The following is a 20,905-nucleotide window of genomic DNA, read 5'->3' as shown; positions in this document are numbered from 1 at the left end:
CCTGGGTTGGATCCTTAGCGGAAAAAAACCACACAAAACAAAACAACAACAACAACAAATGAAAAAGAAAAAGAAAAGTTGTAGAATCAAATTTTGTACAAGGGACATTCCCCCTGAAGTCATTAGGCCACTATGACAAAAACATGTAGGTGGGTTTTTTTTTCCTTTAAAAGTTGATATACTCATTTGAAACATTTATGTAATTTAAATTAATAAAATTGTATTTGAGCCCTATAAAGACATTAACGCTTATTTTGGAGAGGAAGATAATTAAAATACTGTTGAGTTTATTTTTGTATAATCAATGTATCGAGTGGTTATTTCAGGCAAGGCACATGCTTGGTCATGAGGGGTTGGGTCCAAAGATGAATAAGACCAAATTTCTGCTTTCAAGGAGCTAAAGGCATACAGGCATGATAAAAAAAGCATATATTTCCAAAAATTAAACCTCAGTTTGGTTAAGTCAAGTCACGAGTTACATGAAAGGAAAATCTACTTTTTATACGTATTTTTGCAAAATCAATAATCAACCTAACCAATCTATAATTTATCTTTTGAGGGTATGTGGGTTTTTATATACAAGCTTTGTATGTTTGCTTAAAGCAGATATTCCTTTAGGGCTACAAAATTGCTGAAAAGAAGGGTTTTATTTCAGATATCTCAGAATTTATAGATGCAATATTAATATAGCTCTTAGTTTCTCTGTATAGCACCCTTGAGAGATAGAATAGTATTGCCCTAGTCTCATTTTCCAGAGGGAAATATTTCAGCAGCCGTTATCTGAATCGAAAGTGAATTGTTTAATGAGCAGGAGTTAGACTTTAGCTTATTATTGCTGGAGGACTCTATCTATTAGGATAACTCAGTTTAATTAGGGGAAGGATTTATAGAAGATAATGGATAACATGCAATTATATGAGGTCAAGGGGATTAGGTAGTGAGCAGGAAATGTGAGTGTAGTTGTGTGGACTGTGACTCTTAGCTTGTTACCCAGATAGAGAGATGACATTATCAAGAGGAAAATACTCATATAAAAGAAGGTAATGTTAAATGAAATAAGAAAATATTCTAATATCTATCTGAATCTAGTACATTTTACAACTGATATTTGAAGCAGATGGATGCTCTTGCCTCAAACCATTTTATTTTGTCATTAATGTATGTTTTCAATATTGTTAAAGGTTAGATTTGAGGACATTTTAAATTATTACATTTTATGTTACAGTTACTGGGAAGTTTGAACTTTAGAAAAAATTTTCAGAAAATGGTATAGATTTATATGGGAAATTTAAAAATTATGGTGATAAATATTTAAGGGAGAACTGAAGAAACTAACATAAATGTTTGAAGAAGGTTATATTTAATGAATAATATCATTTGAGATTTTATCTAATTTTAAAAGGCCCCTGGTTATAGTTGCTCTTATGAATATTTGAAATTGGAAAATTTGAAAAGCAAATAAAACTCTTACTCAATTTGTTGGACTTACTTCAAATGAATATAATAGAGGTACTTTTGAAAAGTACATTATCTGAGGGCTGGGGAAGTGCTCAGTGATAGAGTTCTTGCCTAGCATGTACAAGGACTGGGTTCAATCCTTAGCACCATCAAAAAACCAAAATGAAACAAAAAGGAAACAACAACAACAACAACAAAAAGGTACATAATTTGAATTTCAACTTCAGACAGAATATTCTGATGGACTGTAACATAGCAAATAACCAGATCTTGGGTAAAAGACGCATTAATGCATAGATGAAATTACAAGTAGTGAGAAAAGATGTATTAATGCGTAGATGTACTTGTTAGCTTGGTTTTGGGGAGAAAAAATATAAAATCTCCAGAAAAAAGCATGCCCAATGAAGATCCATAGGTTTTCTACAGATTAAAATCAAGCAACTGTGAAATTTGTAATAAAAAGTCAACAAATTAATAAGGAAACAAACCCCCACAACTGAGAGTCAGCGAAATGACAAATGATCCGTTGGCCTTTTTTACCGAGGACCTTAGATACTAAAATTACCAGACGTAGAATATAAAATAACCTCATGAAAGAGGTCTCAAGAAACAAAAAATGAAATCATAAACATGAACAAGTAATAAGAGATTTTAAAAAATGACCCAGAAGATTTTAAATAATAAACAAATAAGACTTTTAGAAATATAAACATAACTGCTGAAAACAAAAACTTAAATGATGAGTTAAATACAGCAAAAAAAGAGAATTAATGAACTGGAGGATCAATTTGAAGACATTATGGAGAATGCAGCATAGAGACAAGTTCGATATGAAAGGAAAGCTAAGCTATGTGGAGAACAGAGTGAGAACTCACCTGTGTGCCTCATCAAGGTCCCAGTGTGAGAAGGAACAAAGGACAGAAGAGAGAGAAGATGTGTTGTGCTAAAGACTGAACGTTTTTCCAGAACTGAAACAAAACAGGAACTCATGGACACAGGAAACACAACATGTACCACCCCAGAGAAATAAATAATCAGAAATACAAAAACAAATCCTCAAAGGATGCACAGCAACATTATTGGAAAAAGTGAAAACTTGGAAATACTCTCAACATCCATCACCAGTAGAATGGATAGATAAAGTAGTGGTATGTTAATACAATGAAATACTCTATGCCATTCAGGAATGAATGAATGATTGCTGCATGAAACAATGTGGGTGACTCTCATAGTGAAAGAAGCTAGACATGAAGAAACATATACTGTATGGTTCCATTTATGTAAATTTCAAACACTGGGAAATCTAATCTATGGCATTAGAAGTCAGGATAATGGTTACATTTGGAAAAGCAAGGGAAGTAGGAAGGGGGCTTCTGGGACAATGGGATGTTTCTTTTAAAATCTGGATGGTGGATGTATTCATCTGTTCACTTTGTAGTAGTTAATTAAGCTATACACTTGTGACTTGTTAACTTTTAATTTATATTTTATATGCCAATAAAAAAATTAAGCTGGGTGTGATGGTGCACACCTATGATCTCAGCAACTTGGGAGGCTGAGGCATGAGGATTACAAATTCAAGGCCAGCCTGGACTACTTAAAATAATCCAAATTCAAGTATTCTAAAAACATTTTTAATGACTGGTAAGATAGTGATTAAATTTAGTTTTAAATATGCATGGGAAAAATTTAAGAGTAATAGGTGAAAAAAAGAATAAAGAAATGTAGTAGTAGAATTACAATTGAAGAGTCCCAACATATTCAGTAATTTCAAATGGCATTTAAGGGAAGAAGGAAGTTAAGAAAGGAACATACAGAGATGCAGCAATGTTAATTGCATTCTAGTTCTTAAATGGAATGTTGAGTTCTCCAGGGTTCATTATATTATGAATCTTAATAGTATAAATATTGTTGAGTACATATGTATATGCTATTTATATTAATATTTATGTTATTAAGCTTCAGAATTCATATGTACATATAAATATGTATTCTCTTGAATTTTTCTAACATTGCATAATAAAAATGTAAATACACTTGGCAGGAACATTTCAGATTTTGAAAGTATGGAATTCTGTAAGTTCTGAGACTGCCTAACGTTGTAAACTATTGCATTTTGTGTTCTGAAATTTCTGTGGTTCTTCAGCACCTTCTGGTCCTGGAGAGCCATCTGCTGGAGAATTGCTTCATATCCTCAGAACGGGTTAATTTTTCCCCTCTAGCTTTTAAGTTTTGCATTCAGTTTGATGACTGAGTTAAAAAGAAAGAAAGAAAGAAAGAAAAGCGATAGGGGTTCCCTCGGGCCAGCACAAGGTCTTTTAGAAAAATACCACCAGCACGTGTGAGGGTCAAGCCCTTCAGAGGGAGAGCGGGAGGCGAGCACATGCTCAGTCTGTGTCCAAGAAAGCTACTGTTTCTTTTCAGGGTATTCTTCCACATGCATTGTTTACCTTAGGTTCAGTTTTAAACGTAGGAAAGGGAAGAAAAAGGTCTGAAAAGAGAGATTTAACTCATAAAACTAATGAATAAATAAATGGGCAAACGGCGGGCATTTCAAATGATCATTGCCACTCTAAGAAGGTGCGAATACAGGTGAGATGCTGTTCTGTAAGCCAAGGATAGGTGGAGCATCCTGGGAAACACGTGTCACCATTCTAGATCTTACTCCTCCCATTGTCAGGATGACACATTTTAAGCATTCTTTCCGCCTTTGACACATTTGAACAGCCTGGAAATGCTGTCTATTTGTCTACTTTCTGGAGATCTAAAAATGTCTAAGCCATTATAAAAATGCAGTTAGAAAACTGAACGCCATAGGTAGGTCCTGCCTATGAAACCAAAAATAGATTTTGTAGCAACCTATTCTTAATGAAATTAAAACTTGTTTTTTGTTAGTCTTAGGCAGAAATGTTTACGTGGAATAAAGAAATTGGACCTGTGCCAGAAGCACTGGTGCAGCCTGTAACCTCAGCAGCTTGGGAGGCTGAGGCAGGAGGATCTTAAGTTCAAAGGCAGCCTTAGCAACTTAGGAAGACCATCTCATAAATAAATAAATAAATAAATAAATAAATAAATGTCTTTGGGTTCAATACCTGGTACAAAAAAAAAAAAAAAAAAAAAAAAGAGAGAGAGAGAGAAGGAGAAAGAAAGAAAATGGGTTTGACCTAGAGAAGCAAAAATCTTGGGTTTAAACAAACTCATGTTAAGATTTACTATGTATTATTTGAGCACACAAGGTAGTTATTTGACCAGCTAAGTAGGCTGTGAGTAAAACAAAGCTCATAAACTTGTTCCCTGTTTAGCTAACAATGTACATTTGAAGGATAATGCCTGCAAAGCTTTTGAGCTCTTCAGAAGAAAAGCCCCAGTAAGTACTCACAAAGCATTGTTGTGAGTTATGATGCAGCTTTTAAAGAGATTCTGTCAGAGAGAGGCCAGGCAGATGAAATTGGCTTAGCGTACAGTCTAGACACATTTTTCTTCCTGTCACTTGCAGCAGGACATTTCTCTGTTTGAGCTCTGGTTATTCCTCTCAATATCGCCAAGCCTCTCTTAGCCACATGGCACTTGAACCTGACATTGCTGTTTAATATTTTACCCTTTCATTTTTAACTGTTTCAGTTCACAGCAAGCACAACAATCTGGAATGGAGCCACGTTCTAGTCTCTGTTTCATGCTGAGCTGTCTACTGTCTGAGTATTCTGATACCTAAGTTAGGTGTTTCACTATTAAGTAAGGTGTCAGAATTTTTTTTTTTTTTTTAGTAGTGTGGCTTTCATCTAGGGGTGCTCTACCTCTCAGCCATACCTTGGCCCTTTTTATTTTTTATTTTGACACAGGGTCTCACTAAGTTGCTTAGAGTCTCTCTGAGTCGCTGAGGCTGGCTTTCAACTTGTGATCCTCCTGCTTCAGCCTCCAGAAGTGCTGGGATTACAGATGTGTACCTCTGCACCTGGCTAGGTATCAGAATTCTTTTTTTTTTTTCTAATATTTATTTTTTAGTTGCAGATGGACACAATACCTTTGTTTTTATTTATTTATTTTTATGTGGTGCTGAGGATCGAACCCAAGGCCTCACACACACCAGGCGAGTGCTCTACCACTGAGCCACAACCCAAGCCCATAGGTATCAGAATTCTCGACAGTGGACATACTAGCAAGAGCATCAGTGTAGCAATGAAGCTTGGCCAGTGCTGACTGTTCATCCTGAATTCAATGGGACCCCCTGAGTTTTTGAGGGGATGCTGGTTCAACAGGAGTGAAAAGGGAACTTGGGCAGCATATGCCATGTGCTTGGGTGCGAGAACAGTGCAGTTTGGTGGGAGGATTTTGCCCACCCAGAGAGATGGTTACCCAGATGCCATCATGCCCTCTGAACGATGCCAGTTCCACTGTATGGTGTTACGCAGTAAAGAGCATCCAATCAACCTAGGAAAAAGACATGTCAGTTCTGAGGATGTGCTTCCCATTCCAGGTGACATGACCTGAAGGAACTTCTCCCACTAAACTCTCTGAACTTGCCCTTCTCAGGGTGCAGTCATTTTTAGGAACTCTCAGGACAAATACAACTTTAAGTCTTTGAACCTTGTTAACTGATGTTGGTATACGAGATGTATCGATGTATCTGTTTTTCATGTTTCTTTGTAGACATTCAATATTTTTTCTTGTGCCATCTTTGTAGGGAATAATTTGTGTGTGTGTGTGTGTGTGTGTGTGTGCATACACACATGTGTATGTTTACCTTTACCCAAGTGCTTATTTGAAATTAAGATAAACAAAAATAAAATGGGTTTTTTTTTTTAAATTTTGAAATTCAGAAAGACTTAATCTATAACCTTTATGACCTTCCAGTGTCATTTGAATGATCTCTTCCTTCAATTTTAGAATTTTAGATCAGGGATCTTGTTACTGTTTTTGGCACAATTTTGTTTGCTGAATATTTATGGCATAGCATTGCCCTTTGTGTTCAGAGGTGTTTATGATGTTGTTTCACTTGGGTGTACTCGTTGGAAGATCTGCCTTTCTCTTCAGTTCCAATGAACAGAAGATGAACACATAGCACTCTGGTTTGTTTTACACCTCTTGGTCTTACATTTTTGTCGCATGAACTACAAAGTAATGTGTTACTGCTTGTTTGTTAATTGTTACTCTGTGTTTCCTGAGAGCTGGGTTTTACAAAAACTGCATCTGTCTTATTGTTAATTCATTTATTTATCCATTTATTTATTCACTCAACAAATATGCTTCTTGAATACTGGCGACTGCCAGGCAATTTACTAGTTGTTGGTAATACCACAGAGAATAAGACTATCCTTCCTTTACTCAATAATTTCCCACTTTTCTTGGGTCAAGCTGCTATAAAAGACACTATTTTCCTAGTATTAGAAAAGGCGAGAATACCTCTTTTGTTTTGGGTCTGTAATAGTAGTCAGTGTTCCATTGGTATTTGAAGCAAGGTAATATATGACTAAAGATGTTTAATGGCTACAAAGTGATTGTCAAAAAGAATATTTTCTGGCAGAAAAAAAATAAAGGTAGACTAAAACAGCAATCTGATTCCTATAAGGCTCATCTTCCTATTTTTCGACATGGTTACTGACACTTCCTTTTTATTTACTTTTCCTGACACTTCCTTTTTTACAGCTATCTTTGTGTGTGCTCTGTTATTTTTACCGATATTTTAAGTACAAATAGTTAATCTTCTGAGTTGCTTCATGCAAAAGGATGAGCTTGATAGTACCAGGCAAAGGCTTTCCTTTCTCATCTCCCATGTAAATCAGTTCTTCCTTACTGTCTAGTGGTATCAGCTGTGTGTTACTCAGTAAGCTATCACTGGAGAGAGTGCACCTGGGTTTGTCGGACTCACTGGAAGCTATCTCTTGTTGGGCATTTCGGGGCAGGGAAGGAAGGAAGGCTGTACCATGGTGGGTGAGTGCAGGAGGGTGTAGGAGGCATGTTGAGCCCAGCAATGTCCTCCAAATTACATCCTGAACGTAGAGACCTTCTTGTTGGCCTAGGTATGTTTAGATGCAACCCTCTCTCTGGAACAAAAAAGTTGTGTTAAGGATAAAGTCCCTTTTGTTCTTTATAGTTCTATACTTTAAAGAGGAAGAATTAACTGAAGATGTTGAAGTCCAAGTTGAAGTTGTTCTTGGCAGGTGGTAGTCGTCAGGGAATAGTGAACCTTGAGGATCATTATCAATTGTCACAGTTATTCTATCATTTCTGATTTCTTAGCTTTGTGGGAAGGAAAGGAAACTAAGAGTGACTTTATAATGCTTCAAAAATTAAAGAAGTGATCTTTTCAGCTTATGGTGAATTCTCATCTGTGGGAGGAAGATCAGCAGAGTCCTCAAATAATTTGGATGATCCCTGATGGTTTTCTCTATAATCCTCTTGCCCCATCACTTTTTCTCTATGCAGTCTCCTCCTCAGCTTCTTTTTAGTTGAAGTCCATGGTCTATGTTTATAGTTACCACTTCTTCCAGAATCAGCATCCTTCTTATCCTCTTTCCATTCCGGTAAAACCAGCTGCTGGTTGAATCTCTCTGCCTACTCAACTCTCCACCCATGTCTACACCCAAGCAGCTGATTGTGGCTGGGGAAAAACACAACTGTCTTAATGGGTCTCACTTTAAATTTATGATGACACATCTCATAGGGCTCACCACTTTTCCCCTGAGAATTTGCTTGCCCATTCTGCAAGATGCTATTTCACGCTTTCTCCTTTCACCGCAAACCACTTGACATTTCTCTTTTCCTATCCAGTTTCTTGTTTGAGAACATGAGAAATATGAAGATTACTTGGACATATTCCTACCACCAAATCTACCCACTGCCTGCACCTGTGCCTGCTTTCTCTGCCCTTCCTCCTGTAGTGGTGGTGGATGTATCTGTGCCAACCTGTGCCCTGGATCCCGTGCCCTGTCAGAGTAAAGAAGCTAACCTTACATAGTGACCACTACATGCTAGGCTTCGTTTTAAGTACTTTATATATTATCTAATGAAATCCTTAGAACAGCCCTGGGATGATAATGATAGGAATAATACCATTGTTACACATGAAGAAGCTGAGGTGCAGCCAAATTCAGAAACTTGTCCAAAATTATAGCCATAATAAGTTCATGTGGCTCCACAGTCTGGATGTCACTGCTATATGATACCATATCTCCCAGGATATGGCTCTGGCTTCTTCTCCTCTCTTCCTTGCATCATCATTACCCTTCTCTACTGGATCATATCCATCAACTTACAATCAAGTTCTAGTGTCTTCTATTTTTTAAAGAAACTTACCCTTTATTCCATATCTCCCTCCAGGTATATCCTAATATTCCTGTTCTTTTTCAGCCAAATTTCTGGAAATAATTTTCTATATTTGGTCTGTTGACAGTTTTGTTTCTAGTTTTCTTTTGAACCACTCAAACCTGGCTTTTGTCCCAATCCTTCCATGGGGGAAACCTTTGTTGAGTCACTATTACCCTTCTGATGGCAAAGCCAGAGGGACATTTGCAGTCTTATTCAGCCCCTTGGAAATGCTTTATTCTTTTACCTTACTGCACATGACACTCTTCTTGGTTTTTCTCCTATGTTTGTGGTCACTTCTTTGACTCCTTTGCGGAATCCCCCTTGACTGGCTAACCTCTAAATGGTAGATTGCCCAGAGCTTGGGCAGGACTACTGCCCTTTCTGTCCACACTTGCCCTCTTGATGATTTCAACCAGTCTCAAGACTTGAGATATTGTATGTGACTTGTTGACTTCCAAACTTTATCTTTAGCTGTGACCTTCTCAAAGACTTCCAGCACTCCATGTGGATATCATAGGCATGGCCACTACACAATCTATCTCAAATAAAAATTCTTGATCTTTCTTATTATCCTTTAATTTCCATTTTCAGAAATGTGCACTTCACATTATAATTATCAGCAGGGCTCCACCTTCAAATTACATTCTAGGTCTGACCACTTGGAATCCCTTCCTGGACTGTACCCTAGTGCGAGAACCATCACTTGCTCTGTAAGTGTTAAGCAGGAGATGGTAGCTCATACTAACCTCCTAACCTCCTCCTAATGGGTCTTACTGCTCTGTCTCTTGCTCTGATATGGATAATTCTCCACCTTGTAGCCAGAGTCATTTTTAAAACGTATATAATTTAGATCTGGTCCATACGTATTCCCTCTTATTGCATTTCCATATTCTGTCTGTCTCTGTCCCCAGTCCAGTCTTCCTTGCAGTGCATATTTGCCACAAGACTTTTGTTCTTGCTGTTCATCTGCTGTGAATACTTTCCTTGTAGACACTGACCTCAATTAAACAAGAGAATTTATTATTTTGGTATGGTCTCTGTTCAAATTTTACTTTATCAGAACAGTTTTCCTTAATCTGTCCATCTAAAAATAAGAGCACCTGGCATTTCTTTTTTCTTGACAGTTTATTTATATCTACTTGTTTGCTGTATGTCTCCCCAAGTGGCATATCAGCTCTGTGAAGTTAGAAACGTTATTGCTTTATTCATTGTTCCTGGAATAGCACCCATTAGGTGCACAGTAAAAATGTGTTTAATTTTTGGAATAGTGACAGTTATTAAATCCTACAACATTAAAGGCCCTATAAGAATAAAAAAAAAGACAAGAGTTATTATTTTTTTCTTTTTTGCATTTCTGGGGATTAAACTCAAAGCCTTGCACATGCTAGGCAAGCACTCTACCTCTGGTCTAAACCCCTATCAGGAGCTAATATTTTTTAAAAGTCACAAAACCTCTAAATGATACAGGATGATGGGTATGTGTGAGGAAGGTTGTTTGGGAACAAAAGAAAGTCTCAGAATTCTTGAGTTGCTTTGGTTGTTTCTGCTCCCTGTTCCCTGTTGAGTAACCACTGTGTGGACCCCTAATGGGAGAGATGGAAAGAAAGGCCTTCAGTGAACTCTCTGAGCTTTGGGATGCATCCATGGTTGGGGGAGTTGGAGTATTCCTAGAAAATTGAAATAGGTGAAACAATACAAACTTGCGATTTTATATTCCTTAAACCCATTTTACTTGAAGCACTGAAAATGACAAATTGTAGATTTAACTCTGATGATGGTGATAATGACAATTTTTTCCACATATTGCTTTTCTGACTCTCCTTGGTACATATCCTGTTTCCCAGTTTCCTGTAGAATGGGATTGAGAATGTGGATGCAGTCGTTTCCAGTTTCTTGGGTCACTCCTCCTCAGGGAGAATAGGACCCAAGAGCAGATTTTGGTGCCTCTCTCACTTTACATTGTTGTGAGATATGTTCATTGATGTGAAAGAATAGAAGGAAATGCCAAAATAATGAATTCACCTCTTTAATATTATGAGAGCTGAAGGGATGGGAACTGTTTTTTTTTTTTTTTTTAAGTTCTGTTGGTATTTCTATGTTAATTTCTAACATACACCTTACATGACCTCTGGAACACAGAAATGGGATGTTTCTTACCCCTGTAAATATAAATTACTTCAATAACAACTAATAGTACCTGAACTTTAACTCTCAGTAAGCATGATACATGATATTTATTTGACATAATATGATTTTTAAAAAATGTGTGATATATGGGGTTGGGGATATAGCTCAGTGGTAGAGCACTAGCCTAGCATGCACCAAGCAGTTCAATCCCCAGTACTTCAGTGAAATAAAATAAAAGGTATATGGTGGGTGCATAATCCTGCAAAGCTCACATCATCTAACTGGCAATAAAAATTGGTATTCAAAGACTCAGTGTGAGTTTTGGGTAGTGTTTTGATCAGCTGAAAAGATCTGTGTGTTTTGAGAACGTGCTCATTGTATGTTTTCGTGTTTCCCTTTGATTTCTACTTTTCCCAGAGGGAGAAGAAGATGAGGATGAAGAGGATGAAGAAGATGAAGAGGAAGAAGAGGAAGATGAGGAAGAGGATGAGGAGGATAAAGATGCAGACTCCCTGGATGAGAGCTTTGATGGCGACTCTGAGGTGCCGAGTTTCACTCTCCCTGGCATCACATCCCAGGAACCCGGCTTAGAGCAGGGAAACATGGACCCACTGGAGGGAGCCACCTACCAGGTGCCCGATGCCATTGAGTGGGAACAGCAGAATCAAGGCCTGGGTAAGAGTCATGTATTTCCCTCTCCTTCCTTCTTCCCCCTTTACTGTTCTAAGGTGACAACTTTATCTTTGGCATCTGTCATGGAGCAAAATGATTTTTCTGTTTATGAGTAGTTCATTTGGGGGGAAAAATCAGTTATTTCTTTAAGAAATTTATGTTTATAAATAGCAGATTCCAACTGCCCCTGATGAGAACAGTTATCTGATTTTGGGAAGGAATCCCATTTTTTCCTTCTCAGCTGCAAGAATTTTAGGAAGACTTGCAAGTAGGGAGGAAAAGCGCGCAACCAATGTTGAGCAAGAGCACAAATGCATGGGAGTCAGAAAGCAAATGTGTTTTGTCACCTTCTGTCCTTTCAGAATTTGTTCCTCAGGGGACATTCTTTCTCTGCCAGTATGTGAGCATTGGGGTTGTCCCACAGCTTTTCTGTTTATTGTCCAACACAGTCTCCTCTCACCAGCTGAGAGTCCAGATATCCCTGTGCTTACTCTCTCCAGGGCATGGTTCATGTTTTCCACAAGACACTCTGAGAATGCAGACTGCATCTCTGCCTGTCACTCCCTTCCTGGGACAGGGAAGCTCCCCAGTCTATTCTTTTTTTTTTTTTTTTTTTTTGTCAGGAATAGACACTATTAACCTCTGAATGAGAGAGTCAGTCTCCTTCCTCCCCCATCTTCTTTTTGGCACTGGGGATTGAACCCAGAGATGTTTTACCACTGAGCTACATTCCCAGCCCTTAATTTTTTTTTTTTTTTAAATTTAGAGGCAGGGTTTTGCTAATTTGCTAGGGCCTAGCTAAGTTGTTGAGGCTGCCCTTGAACTTACAATCCTCCTGCCTAAGTCTCCTGAGTCACTGGGATTATAGGCGTGTGCCACAGTGCTTTGTAAGGCCCACTCTCTTGACCCTATGTGAAGCGACCTCGTTAAAGAAATCCCCTTCTTAGTTTTTAAACAGCTGGGCCTGTTTATACCTTCAGCCTGGCAGACATTAAGTTGAAGAATCATATGATTGTTTTGGGGGCTACTTCAGTGAAAATTTGAATGTGGGTCTGAGACTTTGCAAGGAGAGAGGATACTGAAGGGTTAGTGTCCAGTGGACAGGCAGAAGGTATTATTGTTGTGCATACAATATCTGCTGAACTGTTTTCTGAATAAATGCAGCATATATTGGGCAATACATATTGACTCTAAAATATGTCAAATAAAACTGTTAAAAGTTTATAGAGGTATGAAAATGTTGTGGTACCAAAATATTATAAAATAAACACAAAATAATATGAACATAGGTCTGTGAACAAGTGGACAAATATTTAGTCTGAAACACTCCTGTCCTACTCTGACAGGTTTTATATGAATGGGAAAAAATACAAAATACAAAGATAACTTTTTACAATGCAGGCTAAAAACAAAGACAAAAATCTATACATAAAGTGACTCTATCATGTATACTGTAACATGGATAGGTTGAATATTCAGGACTCTAGTGCTTTGCTAGGGAAGGGAGTGAGAGAGGTTACTTTCCTACAGAAGGAGGGAGTTCATATGGCACCTACCATTGGTTGTGGTCAAGAAAATTAGTTTCCTCACTTAAGAAGTTGGCTTGCTGTCCATGAATAAATGTAAGTAATTGTAGGAACTGTGAAGAAGAAAAATGTGGAGAGGCTTCAGTCTGAAGTTGCAATGATTATGGGTTATGGCCTTATAATGATCTTCAACACAAATTTATTACTGAATAGGAGTCCGATTTTTAAGGAATCATCAAGGTATATACTGCAAACCATAAGTTGCACCCATCTAAAGGGTACAAGTCAATGAGTTTTGACAGTTGTCAGCCACACATCCATTTCATAATCACATGCAGAACATTCCCGTCATCTCATCCCAGTGATTCCTCATGCCCTCTGCAGCACCTTCTTTAGCCCTCAGCCCCAAGTCTACTTTTGACACTATAGATTAGTTTGCATTTTCTAGAATTTTATATAAATGGTATCATATGGTATATAAATTTTTGTGTCTGGCTTCTTTCACTTAGCACAGTGACTTTGAGATTTAGCTGTGTTGTATGGATCAGTAATTTGTTCCTTGTCACAGCTGGGTGTTATTTAGTTGTATGGATAGACCACATTTTGTTTATCTATTTACCTATTGATGAACACTTGAGTTATTCAAATTTTTACCTAATAGCAGTTAAATTTTAAGATGTGGTAGGCATAAAGCTCAGGACAAATCACTCTGTTGTCTCCTGTCCTGCTTCTGGATTCCAACCCCTATACACAGCTAACATTTCATAAATTAGTGATTCCAATTGGTGGTTTGATATGCTTTTAAAAGTGATTCCTGCAGGTGCTAAGGCTTTCCCCCTCCTTATTATAATAATTTACTATTTCCCTAGGTATCTCTTACTTTTTACTCTTCTTTTCCCAATAAACTCGTTCTTCCACCCTGTTTTTAGCCTTCTGGGTTTTGTGGAAACCAAAACAAGAACCAAATCTTTCAACCTGGTCTTTTTCCCATGGAGAAGATTGTGTTTTGAGGAGTATCTAAGGCTTGAGATTTTTTTTTTTTAGTCCCACCAACTTTTTCTTGGAGAGGCAAGGGTTTTTCCTCCTAACTCAAAGCCAGTACCAACTTCTGGGTTAGTAGTAATTGATCCAGTTTCCTAAATACTTTCAGGTCAGGTCCCTATTTGTGGTGGATTTTGTGGTACTAGAATAATGGCTTTCCTAGGATGTCTATGTCGTGCTCTCTGGAATCTGTGAATATGTTACTGTATGTGGCAAAAGGAGTGTGCTGATGTGATAAAGTTAAAGTTCTTGAGACAGGGATGGGAAGAAGATCCTGGATTATCTGAGTGGGTCCAGTGTAATCTCCAAGTCCTCATAAGAGGGAGGAAGGAGAGTCAGAGTCACGGAAGGAGATGTGATGACAAAAGCAAATGTTGGAGTGATGGGGCCAGGAGCCAAGGAAAGCTGGGAGCCTCTAGAATCTGGAAAAGGGAAGGAAACAGATTTTCTTCTAGATTCCTTAGAAAGAATGCAGTGCTGCCAACATTAGTTTTAGAACTGGGAAACCTATTTCAGACTTTGGAATTTCAGAACTGTGAGATAATAAATTTTTGGTGTTTTAAGTCACTAAGTTTATGGTTTGTTACAGCAGCAAATGGAAACTAATACAGATTTCAGTAAGTTATTTAATAAGGTGCATACTTTTGTGAATATTGTAAAATTAAATCTACTTTAAAAATGGATCAGTAAAAATGCAAACACTGAGGCCCTTTTAAAAAAGTAATCCTAATTTATTATAATAATATTTTAAGGCTGTCTGCTTCAGTCTATTTTTAAGTGGATTATTTTATTTATAGATCACCATATCCATTTTTTACAACATGAATGATATACCAAAGCAAATGTTAAACACACATATATATTTTTAAGTGAACAGATTGAGATGGGTAGTTGGGATTGACTAAAAATATAATGCAAACTCTTTGAATAGATTATAGTCTCACTTCCTGTTAAGTAACAAGGGTGGAAAATGTAGATGGCTTTCTAAAGCAAAGCAGTAAGCAGTAGATTCACAGCCTAGAATTCTCTGAACGTCTGTTTTCCACACTGTGACATACACTTCCTTTGGAGGCAGAGAGCTCAGTTTCACACCAACAAGACATTGTCCCCAGATAGAAGACAACTGCCTTTTCACTGTGTTTCTTGCTTAAAGGAGAGGAAGTCTTTCTAAGGATTTTCCAGTAGAATTTGTCTTTCCCCTAACTGATGGGGATCAGGACACATGCCCATTTCCCAACCACCATTGATGGAATGGATGGGGTGGGTGTCAATCATCACCTCCATCAGTGAGTTCTGTGTGTTTTCTTCTCTTGTAGTAGATACTTGTCCATGTCTCCTCTCTCCTGTAAACAATCTTTATTTAAACTATTACCTGTGTTTTAAATAGGTTTTGAGTTTAGTTCTGAATGGGAGCTTGATGGTGACATTATTTCATTGTTTTTCTCAAAAAGAGACAATTTTAGGTTACTTTAGAGTTTGTTGATGTTCTGGAGAGATAAGACTTCCAAAAGCCATCAGCTAAGTGCAGATTTATAGCTGTCTTCACTTTTTTTAGAAAGCCTACTTGTCACATTGGAATGGGTACTTGATTAAGGAAATGGATTTTTTTTCTGTAAGTCTTATATGATGATAAATATTCAGTTAATTATCTAGGGACATTTATGGACAAACAGAAGGGTGAAGAGTATTTGTGTACCTTTTTAATTTATTTATTTTTACCAGACATTCCTTAAGCACTGTCTTGGTTTTTGATCTGGAATTTTCCCCAAGTCTCATGTGTACAGAGGTGGAGCTTTTGGGTAGTGATTGGATCACGAAGGTTCTTATTTTGATGGATTAGTCCATTGGCAGCAACATGGACTACTGAGGGTGGGTGGGACCTAGTTGGAAGAAATAGATCATTGGGGACAAGCCCTGGAAGGGTTTGTCTTTTCCCCAGATCCTCTCTCTCTCTCTCTCTCTCTCTCTCTCTCTTTTGCTTCCCAGATGCCATGAGCTGAGTAGCTTTCCTCTACCATGCCCTTCTGCTGTGATGTTTTTGCATTGTAGCCAGCTGATCATCAACTGAATCTCTAAAACTGTGAGCCAAAATAAACCTTTCCTCTTCTAGGTTGTTTATATCAGGTATTTTGCTCACAGCAATGCAAAACTGATTAATACAAGTACCTACAAAGTGCTGTATGTTAGGGAAATAGTAAAAGGGTGACATACTGCCATATGTCATCAATTTCCATGGAGCAGGGAGTAGTTCCATAGATGTGAAGTTAGTGGCTGAGCAATTTCACAGCAAGGAGGTCAGTCATCCCTTAGAAGCTGGGTTTGCAGTGGGAAAGCCATCTGTGAGGTGTGACTTTAGGGGTGCATTGCCTGATCCCCTAATTTATATCACCTTTCCTGTGCTAACATGATACCTACGTTCCAATATTAGAGCCTTAGTTTGGATTGCAATAATATGTCTTTGGATTGCAATAATATAGTCTTAGAGAAATACAGAACTGCTTTCTGGGTAGGATAACTCATTAAGGTATTATCATTTGTTATACTCTACAAGCAATTAATTCATCAGCTTCGTTACCTGAGAATTTAGCAAGCAGAAAGAGAGAAGAACATAAGACAAAAGTGTTTTGAATTATTAGCAAGGTGGAATGAACTGCACCCAAATTGTGGACATGACTGTAGAAATCAGAGTCTTACCCTAGAATATGCCAGCATTCTCCTTCTCATTCTTCTCCATCTTATTAGTTCAAAACATTGAACATGTAGCTAAGACTGAATACTTTAACGTAGTGCAACATGAGCAAGGAAAAGAGGCTTTCCAAAAGAGAGTGGGAAGTGTGAGGTTTGAAACAACTCCTCACTGCAGCACATGCCAGTGTATTTTGATGTATGATATTGTGTTAGTCAGCTTCTTGTTGCTGTTACCAAAATACCTGACAAGAACAACCTACAGGAGAAAAAATTTATTTTGGCTCACAATATCAGAGGATTTAGTCCGTGGTCAGCCAGCTCCACTGCTTTGGGTCTGAGGAGAGACAGACCATCGTGGTGGATGGCCATGGCAGCTGAGCAACTGAAGAGAGGGCACCGAGGGCCTGGGGAGAAGATAAATCCCTATTTCCTCTTATGAGGCTTCGCCTCCCAGTAGTCCATTCAGCCATCAGTGGAGTAATCCATGGATGAGATCAGATCCCTCATGACCTAATCATTTCCCAAAGGCGCCCCCCCCACCCCAAACATATGAGGCTTTGGGGGCATAATTTTAGATGTGTTGAACTGGGACTTCAAAGGTTGTTCAAGAGGCTGCCAGGACTAACTTAATTAAATATGTATGTGGAATAGAGGGAGGAAAGGAACCTTAGTCTCGTTTTACTGGCACAAGGAGAAGTGGCTCACTGGCCAAAGCTTCCAAACCAGTGGTTGTCAGTCTTGGCTGCATGTTGGACTCACCTGAAGAGCTGTAAAAGATACTGATAGCTGGCTTCTACCCTTGCAGGATAATTGTTTTAGAGGAAATATACTGATTATCTGCTTGATGGGGGAGGTAGCTTCTGTTCATGTAGGGGATTGGGAAAGAAAATTTAGAAGTGTTTGTGTATACTATGAATGGAATCCCTAATACTAAAGACTTATATTGCTTTTAATGATCATTTGATAAGCATGTCTTTAAAAATTCCAGTCACATAAATATCAAACTTAAGTCAATATTCAGGCTTTAATTTTCTCAGATCACATTATAGACCCCTCAATGTGAACTGTGGAGGTTTGTACCCAAGCACTTGTGTGGGGGATGAGAATATTAGTTTCCTTGGGTAGGCATTTGCCAGATGCCTGGTTGTCCTTCCTGACATTGAGATGGTGCTCATCTAGATTTCTGGATTAGAGGGCAATGCCTTTTACTCTTTCTTTCTTTTTTAAAAAATATATTTATTTTTTAGTTTTTTTTAGGTGGACACAATATCTTTATTTTTATGTGGTGCTGAGGATAGAACCCAGTGTCTCACACATGCCAGACGAGCACGCTACCACTTGAGCCACATCCCCAACCACCTTTTACTCTTGCTTTGGAAAGAATTGAATTTTTTTTTTTTCTAATGGGAGAAGCAGAAGACTCGGGTGCAGAAGTCTTTTTTTCACATTAGGCAAGATACGCTGGTGCCAGAGTTGAAAGTAGACATAATTATCATTGCCTCTCACAGCTTCATGAGGATGAACATACAAGGGAAACCAGGTCTGTAGAGAAGGGTGCCTTTTAAATCCAAGATAATATTTCTTCATAAATCTTTCCATCTAAACTGTGGGTTACTTGTAGATTAGTAGTAGTTGGGATTTCTAGGGGAGAAAATCCATCAATATGTCTGTGGTAAAAGATTCAACAAACTCAGGGTTTAAACACACTATTTTATAAGTTTTCCATTTCTTTATTTTTATCCTGTTGTGTTGTAGCTATTTTTGTTCAAAGCTCTAAGTCTTCTCTTTAGCATGAGGTAGGTTATAAATAGGGTAGATACACAAAATGAATGGCCTTCCTGCTGCTTATTCCCAACTGTGCTCACAGATGTGTACTGAGAACTACAAACAGAGAGGTTTGTTAGAACTGAAAGTCAGAGAGAAAGAGACAGGGGGGCGGGGGAGAGAAAGCGGGGGAGGGGAAGTGTATGTGCAAGTGTATGTGAGCGAGCAGGCCAAGCCCAAAGAAAACCAAGGCAAATATACACAGACTTAATGCCCTCTATTCCTCTCTTGCATTTTAATGTTCACAAGACTTCTGATGACCACTTCAGGATATTGGTTATAATCAAACTACAGTTTTCCTTCAACACAGAACATGTTAAGGTGTTTGGAAAGAGGAAAGAATTGATGGCATGGATAATTTTGTGAGTTGTGCTAAATTTTTCCTTTTGAAGGCTGATACTTGATTTTTTTAAAAAAAATATTTTTAGTTGTAGTTGGAATTAATAACTTTATTTATTTATTCTATTATGTGGTGCTGAGGATTGAACCCATGGCCTCACATGTGCAAGGCAAGTGCTGTGCCACTGAGCTACAACCCCAGATCCCTGACACTTGTTTTTTTTTTTTTGTTATAGTTGGACACAATACCTTTATTTTATTTATTTATTTTTATGTGGTGCTGAGGATGGAACCCAGCACCTTGCACATGCTAGGCGAACACTCTACCGCTGAGCCACAACCCCAGCCTCTGACACTTGATTTTTCATAACTCCTTGGTAGGACTTTCTCACTAAGAATCTCAGGCAGACAGAACTTGGAATTCATTGATTCCTAAAATCAGAGGCAGAACTCAGATCATTAACACAGACGCTCTTCCCTTTGCCCATGTCAGCTGTGGAATACCACCAGTTCCCTCTTCTCCCCCTTAAGTTTTCTTTTGAGAAAATGAACCCAAAGTTAATTCAAAGTCTCAAATGCGAATGGGGACAATCCACAAAATAGTTGAGTGCTACTGTGGTGTGGTGGCGGCCACAATGACTGGCCTGAATGATGTGGTATAACCAAAGCATTCAACCAGCTTCCTCAGGTGTGGATCCTGAAGGAAATGGGGCTTGGTTATTAAAATAATGCCCTTTGGACCAGAGAGACTCCTGACTCTGATGGTTCACATTAACAGTACTATAGCAGCAGGTTCTTTATGAGCCTCTGAAACAATGGTCAGCTGGCTCAAGCATGCCAGAGCTCTTCTTGAAATTCAAAGGATTGAGGGTACAAAGTAAAACACTACATCGAAAGCAAAGGAGAGATTCAATGTTCAAGCAAGGAATCAGAGATATAGATCAGGTAACTTGGGGATTTAGCAGTTCAAAGATCAGAGTATTTCTTAAAACATCTTGCTCTCTTGTATATACTACTGATATATGCCAAGATCTCCATATTTTCCTGCCTTGTTTCTCTCAGTTGTTGTCAGACCTCTGCCTTTATTGGGCCATGGTCATTATCAACAGAACCTGTGCTGGACATTCCAAGCTCCACATTTTCCCCTCTCATGAACTCTTCTTTCTTGGAATGCCCTTTTTCCTTTTTCATCTATCTACATCCGGATCTGGGGCTGAGGCCTTCCCTGGAACCCCTAAATCACACTGAGTCCTCCAGAAGTGATTGTCAGTATTGTTTAACTTCCATTCACTGTACTATTTCGTTTTGCTCCTTGTATTTTTGGGAACATCACAGCACCTAGTACCCAGCACTTAGTGCTGATGATTGGTTAAGAAGGGGTTCTCTTCCAACTGGTGGCTATTCTGGGCCTGAAACATCTAAAATCCAATGACTTTGGGTTTATTTTCTTAACAGTGGGGGTGGTGGTGGTGGTTGGAGAGATGCTTCACTGCATCTTTCCTGAATGGCCACTTGGGGAGTGATATGGTGTCATAGATGACACCAGTTTGATTTGTGAAAAAATGGCAAATGATCAGGTATTCAGGATTTTTCATGATCTTATTACTGATCTTATACAGAGCCTAAGTGTCCTGTGTCAGTAGAACCTTACCTGCTTTTAACTTTCTCTGGTTTTCTCTACAGCACTCAACTCACAGTGCTTTTAACATCTACAACCACTAATTATAACATGCTTCAAGTCATAAACCTTGGATAACATTTTTTATTTGTTGTGATTAGTTATACATGACAGCAAAATGCATTTTGACATGTTGTGCACAAATGGAGCACAACTTAGAGAGCATTTTGAGGCTAGATTTTTCCAGAATATAATCTAACATTTTAGATTTTTTTTTTTTAGACTGAACTTTGAGAGATTCTATACT

General features: G+C 38.2%; 1 protein-coding gene across 2 annotated transcripts in view; it reads left to right on the top strand.

Moving 5' to 3' along the window:
• Armh4 (armadillo like helical domain containing 4) overlaps positions 1–20,905 on the top strand; it is a 120,584-nt gene that overhangs the window by 30,127 nt on the left and 69,552 nt on the right. For both annotated transcript variants that reach the window (XM_048793010.1, XM_048793009.1), the window contains exon 5: positions 11,308–11,565. In XM_048793010.1, coding sequence (XP_048648967.1) covers positions 11,308–11,565 — 258 coding nt within the window. The remainder of the gene's footprint in view (positions 1–11,307; positions 11,566–20,905) is intronic.

This window comes from Marmota marmota, unplaced genomic scaffold, assembly GCF_001458135.2.
Source record: "Marmota marmota marmota unplaced genomic scaffold, marMar, whole genome shotgun sequence".
Lineage (NCBI taxonomy): Eukaryota > Metazoa > Chordata > Mammalia > Rodentia > Sciuridae > Marmota > Marmota marmota.
The sequence above is the reverse complement of the archived record's forward strand: the minus strand, read 5'-3'. Positions and strand labels throughout refer to the sequence as shown.